Genomic DNA, 9,566 nt, shown 5'->3' with positions numbered 1-9,566 from the left:
TGGGAAGAAGCACACAATGCTTCTGGAAGAATAGCGATGAGACAGCAGTATTGGAAAGGAACAGCAGCACGGAGAACACTCTTGGGAGCAGTCTAAGGTTTACTGCAGGAACAAAGGAACGGGTTTGGAGTTTTTTTTTTTTTCTATTTGTGACTTTGTTGCAGCGGGACTTGGTTAGGATTTTTGTATGGATGTTTGTTTCTTGTATTTTGTGTTTATTTTGGGGGATTATGTTATATTATCACCTGCCACTGTTGGACTGTGTTCGAGCTACTTTTTTGTGTTAATGGGTTGGTGTAGGGATTAGACACTGAAGACATTTTTTTTGGTTTACAAACCAATAGATTTCTATTTATATTTATTTTTTTTGGGGGGGGGGGGGGGGGAACGGACTTCCGTCTGGTTGGCACTCCTTAGACAATCCCCAGTAGAGTCAAGGTTGTGGTCCCTGGAGACGACCAAGGGTCTGAAGGCGAGAAGAGATAACATTATTTTATTTGCACTTTAATCATTCCCAGAACTGCTAACTTTAATATTTTTGTACTTTGCACTTACCTATGCTAAGCGATCTCTTTGTAGTCCTGCCAGGACACACTCAAGGTCTGTCATCATTCTACTTACCGTCGTCCCAAGGTTCGAGGTCCAGCATCCGGGTCCGGAGATACTTACCAGTCAGCGCGGAGGGTCGTGCCACGTCGGGGTTCCAGGAACGGCAGCGAGAGAGAAAGGAGACACGCAGGGTTTAAAGAACCCCTGGGTAGAGGTAGTAATTCTACTTACCTGAGTGTACGTTTCCTGACAGCCATTTTCTTTGCCCTGCTCCTTTCCAGGTTCATCGAAGGTGTTGGCAGGTTGGAGGTCCGGGCAGTGGGCGTGGTGAGGTCCACGGCGGGTTCGGGCTGCGAGGGAAGCGGACGCCGGGGAGAGGGGTCTCTTGGGGACCCCCTGGAGCTATCGGAGACTGATTCCTCCTTTTTGGCTTATCCGCTATTTTGGACAGGGATATAATAAATTAAATTTTATATATATATAAACACACAAAAACTTAGTTATTTTCCTTCAATCGGTTCACTGTTAGTTACAGTTTATACTATTTTGTCTTATTTTCTTGCTTTTTCAAATATATCATTCTAATAGCTATATTATTTCAGTCTTTCTAGAATATTTACTTGTAACTCAAGGGCTAATTTTAGATCAAGTCTTAATACTTAATCCAAATAAGATACATGACTGATAATCCATTTAAACTATATGAAATATACATGCATGGGGACAACCCATGCTTTCAATTCTCTTTACATCCCGTGGGTCTACATTCAAGTGTGAAAATGACATCCCTTCAGGACTATTGCATTCACAGAATTCGGCAGTGTCTGACTAAGTGACTACAGGCTGGGCAAGGTTTGGACCTGGTCAGTGGTGATCCACCTCTGCACTTGTCACATCCACACATTAGAAAATGATCTGCTCAGAGTCGGCTCTGTATTTTTCATATCACTTGGTTTCCAACCTTTTTTCTCTTGCACGTCAGTGGGCAGACTCATTGTAACTGAATCTGGGTCCATTAAAGAACCTCTCACCCTAGCAACTGAGAGCTGCCATGCAAAGGGTTCTAATGATTTATAGCACAAAAGGGACACGCCAAGACAGTATGCCCCGTTCTCAATTTATGTAGTCATTTTTTTTTTTTTTTGCTATGATCACCCGTTCTGAATTCATAGGCTTTGGCACACAAAATAACATTTTTTTTTTTTACGCTTATTATTCAAGCACCAGAAAGCTGGCACTCCCCCATGTCGTACGCTATGGGTTTTCACCGCTGTATCCCATAAACCCATGCATGCATCTTTTGGCCTATTAGGAAAATCAGTGACTTGACGTCATGTTTCTGCCTAAAAGGCTCCAATATGTCAGCTCCTTCAAGTGTTACTTGACCCAAAAATTTGACAAAGACATTGAAAACATCGCTAAACACACGACTTGTTGACCAAATCGGTGCAACAAGAAGCATTTATTGGATATGCGGAGCACTTGAGAGCTTTGTTATTTTTGGGTACAGGTAACCTTTAATTTGCCATATAGTGTCAAAATACATACAGGGCAATTAAGATGTAAACCGGAATTTTATGTTGCTATAAATTTTTTTTTTTTGTTATCTCTTATTTGCCATTTATCTGTCCAAGCATATTTCCAACAGGCATTATTGAACTGTATTTATCAGTTTAATAACTTTCCATGGGTGGATTAGCCTTGAGAGCAACCCATGCACATCAATAAAACACAGAAACCCAATACATAACTGTCTTATTTGCATAAGTTGTGATGGTTGTTCTAAACTGCTGAACATCATAAATCATTATCATATAATGACAATCACAAATCTAAAAGCAGCCAACAAAGTCAGCTTCTGTGAGAGTCTTTACAACATTAAGTTTGTTATGTAATATACCAAAATATATCATATGGTTAACGTCTGTAATCAAATTCCTGTCCGTTTAAAAAAAAAAAAAAAGAAAATGTCATATTTTCAGTTTGCCAAATACCGTTATTTACCGCTACTATGGGCTCCGTTCGGAATGTTGTTTTCAAGTCTGTTTTTCAAAGTCTGAGTAAAATCAAGTTTGACATTTACAAAACTGTTCTTTACTGTTGTTAATGAAACCACCAAAACGTTTTGTGAATAGAGAGCCCTGTGCTTCTAATTAGCAGAAGCACACTATACATGTTTACTGAAAATTGACTTTTGCTACTCAACCTTGGTGCCACTTTCTGTTCTAATACAATCTGAAGCAGGACCTGTAGAGGGAAAAGACTAGTCATAGTTATGTAACCCTTTGCAGTGCTGTGGTTTTCCCATGTTGATGCTTGACTGTAACTTCTCTGGTCTTTGTTAATCCGCCTCTACTAATAGCCCCTACTTCAACCAGGGGTGCAAATTTGGCATTGTGGCACTAGATTCTAGCCCCAGGGTACCTCATAATTAAATATTAAGGTTGCATAATCCATTAATCCATAAATAAACACAGCGCCCCAAGAACATTCATCAACTATTCTTTTTGTGTAAGTGCAATGTATGGACATACATTTTGTATAAATCTAAACTTAACAGCTACATTCAGGGAATTTATTAATTGGGATGCAATTCTTCTTACACATTTTCCATTGGTATTTGTTTTCATTGATGTTGTTATAATAATAGATTTATCCTTGCCATAAAACTATATCTCTGTTTTTATTATCTTTATTACAGTGCATTTAAGATTTATTTTGTTACAACTTTATCTTGTTTAATCTGATGATACTCCGCTTCACAGCTGGTGGTTCAAGACAAACAGAATTTATGTTTTCTACATTCAACATAAAGAAAGATAAGCAGTGCTATGTTTTCATGTGTGTCCATGGTACCAGAATTACATTTACACCAACCTTCACTTTTTCTAGGTGTGTTTCCATCAATAAAAGGAATAAAACAGTCAAAGTACAGGGGGGAGGTAGTTGATCATTAACTTTTGAACCCTTATCAGATTTTTCTATGTATAAATTCTGTAAATCTAACAGTTGCTTCAATTTACCTGCCTGCTCCATATTCACCAAATTTCAAGAGTATCAGAGACATAAACAATGTATTGGAACATAAGGAGCACCTGCATTTTGATTTTCTTATTTCCATTGCTGCAGAGCAGTAAAGTGAGATATGATGGGTGAGTACTATAACATACAAAGAATTTAAGTATATATATACTGTATATATATATATATATATATATATATATATATATATAAACAAACATCTAAATGAGATCTTGCTGTGGCTGCCTGACTCTTGTTTGTTCACCTGAAACGCTACATTGGTGATCAGAAGTGGGATGGAATTAAAGCGTTGAGGCCAACTTCACAACGTTTCGTTGTGTTTAACATACCTTTGTCAAGGGAAAGTGTGTTTGAAAATCAGAGGTTATAGTATAGCTCTCTTTGTCCTATGAGAAGCAATTAAATAATCACCACTTTTATTTATTATTAACTTTCAACACAACTTTTAATTACATACAAAAATGAATGAACAATAAGTCGTGACCATACTGTAAACATAGACACCAACTCAGTATATCTATTTTATTAAAATGTGACCTTATTTGTCATAACATGTACAAGCTTTATCTGAAAACAACGCACTTAAAATTGGTCTGAACAGTTTTTTTTAAATCATTTATTTTGCTTACAGTGGAACTTAAACTACTATATAAAGGACATGTGTTAGAGAGATTAACAATGTCCAAAGATCACTAGAAAATAGTATTTATTAATTATCTGTAATACATACATTTTTTAAAGAAATGATATTGTTAAATATATTACCCTTCGCCTACCTTCATCCACAATCTTAACATACAGAGACAAAAAATCTGATAATTATTGAAATTCAGTAATTCCTGTTAACTAGTACCATTTTAATGTAAAGAAACACCCGATATAATGCTGTCCTTTTGTATTTTTGGCAGTATGTTGGAGTAACAGAAATATATTTGATATGCATTGTTGGCTGTGCTATTCTACTCCTGTCCCCCCACCAATATTCAGCATTTTATTTGTGTAACTTCAGTTGATCATTTAATTTTTTTTAAATAGTATATAGAAAAGGGAGCACAGGAAGAGTATCTTTGGAAAGCGTCTGAAACGATACAGGTCATATTTAGTTAGGGCCCTTTGCACAAAGGTTTAACTTATTAACTATTTAAAGAATGTTTTTTGGTTTTTGTTTTTAATACAAACTAGTTTGTTAGTCAGCAAAATTCATTATTATTAAAAATCAGTCGTGTTGCAACTCTTTCCAGTGTCCAAGACTGGTTGGAGTCACAGACTTACCAGCACAATTACCATCAGAGGACCTTAAAGGACTATGACTATACCAAGTATCACAAAGTTGATGAGGTGAGTGAACATCTTTAAGTGCATAGAGTAAAACAACATTTTACTTTAAAATAACATTTTTTTTAAACAAACACATTAAAGAGTACTTTAGTTACTCTAGGCATGACATTACCAAAATAAAAAAATAAAAAAAAACATCTTCTGTTAGCTTTACTTACTGTTTTTTCTAAAGATCTCCAGGTGGATGAATCTGGTGACTGAACAATACAAGGATGTGGTGACGCAACATGTACTGGGGATGACTTATGAGAATCAAACTATTAACTACCTAAAGGTACAGAATACATAAAAAATGTTCCACTCTACTTTGATCAATGACATGGGAGTTAGAATCACATGACTCAAGAGATTGAAATGGACACTTAAAAATTGGCACCAGTTAACATGTTAGTAGTTGTGAACAGTTAATAAGCAAAACTAAAATTGCCCCTTAAAATAAAGAGTGATTGAGTAATGCAAATCACAAAGGCATGTGAATCTGTATTGTGATAGCTACTGTTCAAGATCATTTTTGTACTAAATTTAGTTGATGTAAACTACATTAGGCTGTTAATAGAAGGTGCCATTAAATGTCCTTTGGAATGAAACTGGCTTTTGATAAGCACTGAAAAGAATATGTTCATATGGTGACTTTAAAGATGAACTCCAATATGAATTATGTCATATTAAATGAATCGATAGTACAACATGTTGTGTATCGTAAAGAAATTGCAAAAGATCAGGGAAAGGGTAAACAATTGTGGAATGGCCAGAGTACAGGCTGTATTTCACTTTTCAGAAAAAAAAATGTATGGCTTTCAAAAATATACATAGAATACGCATGCAAGTCCATTGTGTTCATGAGCTTGCTGGCACCTACATGCATCTAATGAATTAGAAAAGGAATTAAGATGTGTGCTACAATTGACAGATTGGGGAAAAATCTGGCAAGTCCAAGAAGGTGATCTGGATGGATTGTGGGATCCACGCCAGGGAATGGATTTCTCCTGCCTTTTGCCAGTGGTTTGTGAAAGAGGTTGGTACTGTAATTGGTGTAAAGATCCCATGATTTCAAAAGGAATAGCGATGCCTGCACAGTGAAGGCAAAAACTATGATACTGTACATACAGTAAGCATTATATAAATTATACGTGAGAGAGTCTAATCTTTTCCGTAGAGCAGTATTGGAACAGACAATGAATAACAATGCTTCTTTTATTATTTACAGCTGCTAGAAAATTACAAAACAGATGAAAAGATAGGTCGTTTTTTCCAAAACATGGACTTCTACGTTGTTCCTTTACTGAACATGGACGGGTATAATTACACGTGGACGGAAGTAAGTTTAGATATGCTCAACAGAGATCTACAGGAACTTAATAAAACATGTACCTACAATGAGAATATTGGTGGACGAATTACAGATAAGGATTTTGAGAATCAGGCAGCATGTCAGTTATTTTAGATTCCTAGATAATCTTTAAAACCTTTGTCACATGAATTTAGTAGACTTTGGTAAGCCTGTGGTTCTCTTGTCAACAACATGGGCACAATTTACCAATCCTAAAGCAACCCTGCACACTGAGTTAGGATAATATCCTCTATTAATCCCCAACTAAAGCACTCGCCATATGCAGATTAAGCCATTGTGTCAAGAATTATATTTAAATTACGTTACATTAACTTTGTTGCCTAGGAGAGAGGTGGAGCCATCTACACTCAATGCAGCAGCTGAAGTTATAACTGTTAGTTTACATTTAAAAACAGGAAATCCATTTACATTTTTTATAAACAAAGCCATGAACGTAAAACAAACCAAAATTCTGTACCATAACAGAGATTTGACTTTACAACAAATATGTTACTTAAAAAATAGTTTCTATTCTGAAACTATCATTACCCTCTTTTTCATCTTAGAATCGTCTGTGGAGGAAATCAAGGTCCCCCTCACCAGTTTCTAATTGCTCATGTTTTGGGACAGATCTGAACAGGAATTTTGATGCTTCATGGAATAGTAGGTTTCCTTCACTTATTTTTATTGCATTTTGTATTCAGGGCTTCAGTTTGAATTATTATTACTATGTACGTTAACAGACAGAGCATAATAACTGTGTTTTAATTTCCCTTCAAACCCTACCAAAATTTCCCAATAAACAGGCATTGAAAGTTATGGAATACACTATAATTACACATCTATCTATGTAGTTACTTTGTAATTAGTATTTTACATTTTACAGTTTAATTATAGTGTAAAGAATGGCACATAAAACGCCAAAAATGTCTACAGCTTTCTTTGTATTCATGGTAAACTTTGTGCCTGAACACTTTTTAATGGTATTGCTATATTTAATATCAGTTTATTACTCTTTGTGTGTTCGCATGGATACAAATAATGATATGATTTCTCTGACAAGGTATTGGTGCCTCCCAGAACTGTTGTTCGGAAATATTCTGTGGTTCTAAAGCAGAATCTGAAAGTGAGGTTAAAGCAGTGGTGGATCTGGTGGGCAGAATAAAGAACGATATCCTTTGTTTCCTCACCATTCACTCGTATGGGCAGCTGATTCTAATGCCCTATGGTCACCCAAACAAGACAGCCCCGAACCATGATGAACACGTAAGAAACCATTCTTGGTAAAATTGTGTGAAGCTTTTATTAGATGAACCACTTGATAAACAAACCTGTTTCATTTTTGGGATATTTCCTTTCAGTGCACATTGAATGGATATTTTGAAACCAGTGATAGAAAAAGCCTTAGTAAATCCAGCTCAGTGTGTACAACAATAGAGGTTAAAATATGAAATGTTATCAGCTGGCACTCTTAATATACATACCAAGGATGAACAGAGTTTTAATGCGTCGCTCCTCAAGTGTTGATTTCATTGTTGTGTAGTAACCTGTTTCTACCACACTTTACCATTACCCAGTGCAGACAAAAGAGATGCTTGGCAGGCAGCCCTGCATACTGCAGGCAATGCTAATATGAATTGGTTATGCATATTTTTTATCAGTTGAAACTCGGACAAAATGCTGCAAATGCTATCAAACAGAAGCATGGAACTTCATATAGAGTGGGTCCACCGTCCCAGATTTTGTGTAAGTCATTATTAATCTGTTACTATGTCTTTACCCTAAACAAATGCAGGGTAAAATATAACTTTTAAAAATGACCACATGAAATGAGCCCAGCTTTTTCAGAACAAACACATTATTTAAATTGCTATAACTAATCATAGATTATTAACAAGCTGTATTGCTTTAAAAAAACATCTTGATTGTTTATGAATCCTATGAACTACAGTATACTGACAAAACCCCAGCATTGTGTTTTTGCTTAGACCCGCCATCACACATTTTCAAAAGTAAAATAAACTGGGGTTCTTCAAAAGTAATAGAAATGTTGTATCCTTTTAATTTGAGGTTATCTGTTTTAACCTTTATTACAGATCCTAATTCTGGGTCGTCTCGAGATTGGGCTCGGGATATTGGAATTGAATTTTCCTATACGTTTGAGCTGAGAGACAATGGCACCTATGGATTTGTACTGCCTGAGGATCAGATCCAGCCCACGTGTGAGGAGGCCATGGCTGGTGTGACCACAATCGTAGAATACGTCCACAACAAGCACTTTGGCAGTGCAGCTGCAGCCACCGTAGCTCTGTGGTCAACAGTACTGGCATCGTATTTGTCCCTGTTAGTGTTAGTGCAATAGTCACTCAAGGCAGGTGCTTTTAAAGTTTGTTTCTTACATGAAGGAGCAACTGTAACCTAGTCCTTCCTACTTAATCATACTGAATTATCTGTTCTGGATCATAATAGATTAGCAGGTGTATCTTTAAAAGTAAAATGTACTCCTTAAAGGTTCTGTGTGTGATCTCCCCACTCCACTCCCAGGATACACACGCAAAGATTTTGTCTTCTATGTTTCTTTTTGTAAAATACATTTTTAATAAAACCTATTAAATAAAATCCATCTGTATTTGTTACATTCTGTGTGTGCATATAAAAAGCTGCAAACTCACCTATACCACTTTTCAGGTCTCCCTCTGTATATACTGTGTGTATATACTGTATATGTAATAGGGCATGAGGTTACATGCAGTGCATTTGAAATATAAAAAAATACTAATTACAAAAAAAAACATTCACTTTCATCATTACGCAAATACACATGCAGTTACATAATCTGTAATTGTACAGTTACCTAAAGACATACTACAGTGATAAATCAAAATGGAAAGAAAAATCAAAATAAGATATGAAGTCATATCTTGAGAGCCATTTCCTAAACAGGCAGTCACCAGTGCGTACATCAGATATAGCCGTGAACAGCTTGTGTCAACCTGTACAATCCAACAGGAGTGTTTTAAAATGGATTATTTTGAGGGCAGATGTGTGTATTCTGATTGGTGAAAGGAAAAAGAAGTGTCCACCATCCTGCCTGGTCAGCAGAACTAAAAGGGGAAGTTCCTCAGGGTAAGATAACTTATACCAAAGTAACATACATCCTAGTAGAAGGATAGCTGGGGACAAATAGGGGGGGTTGTTTTTAAGTCATTTAATACCTGCGAACCAGTAATTTAAAAATGATATTCCAGGGCACCTGCAGAGATATTGTCTATACTGCTCTTGCTTTGGTCTAAAATGAAACATAACA

General features: G+C 36.1%; 1 protein-coding gene across 2 annotated transcripts; it reads left to right on the top strand.

The window, feature by feature from the left end:
* The first annotated feature begins 383 nt into the window (after window positions 1–383).
* On the top strand, window positions 384–8,893 carry LOC117426707 (carboxypeptidase O-like). 2 transcript variants are annotated; one of them, XM_059033586.1, is made up of 9 exons: window positions 384–763; window positions 4,833–4,929; window positions 5,102–5,203; window positions 5,840–5,944; window positions 6,137–6,247; window positions 6,826–6,922; window positions 7,323–7,525; window positions 7,921–8,005; window positions 8,356–8,893. In XM_059033586.1, exons 3-9 carry the CDS (start codon window positions 5,114–5,116, stop codon window positions 8,619–8,621), a joined length of 957 nt encoding a protein of 318 aa, XP_058889569.1. In that variant the 5' UTR covers window positions 384–763; window positions 4,833–4,929; window positions 5,102–5,113; the 3' UTR covers window positions 8,622–8,893. The 2 variants fall into 2 exon arrangements, with proteins under 2 accessions (XP_058889569.1, XP_058889568.1); XM_059033585.1 differs by having other exon boundaries at window positions 384–3,701.
* The last annotated feature ends 673 nt before the right edge of the window (window positions 8,894–9,566 follow it).

Source organism: Acipenser ruthenus, chromosome 11, assembly GCF_902713425.1.
Source record: "Acipenser ruthenus chromosome 11, fAciRut3.2 maternal haplotype, whole genome shotgun sequence".
NCBI classification, from domain to species: domain Eukaryota; kingdom Metazoa; phylum Chordata; class Actinopteri; order Acipenseriformes; family Acipenseridae; genus Acipenser; species Acipenser ruthenus.
The sequence above is the reverse complement of the archived record's forward strand: the minus strand, read 5'-3'. Positions and strand labels throughout refer to the sequence as shown.

Bases quoted from the DNA above. Each gene is read 5' to 3' on its own strand.
- LOC117426707 (XM_059033585.1), top strand. From the start codon at position 3,622: ATGTATTGGAACATAAGGAGCACCTGCATTTTGATTTTCTTATTTCCA. The intron at 3,702-4,832 runs GTGAGTACTATA...AACTCTTTCCAG, and splicing joins AGTAAAGTGAGATATGATGG to TGTCCAAGACTGGTTGGAGT. The intron at 6,923-7,322 runs GTAGGTTTCCTT...TTCTCTGACAAG, and splicing joins TTTTGATGCTTCATGGAATA to GTATTGGTGCCTCCCAGAAC.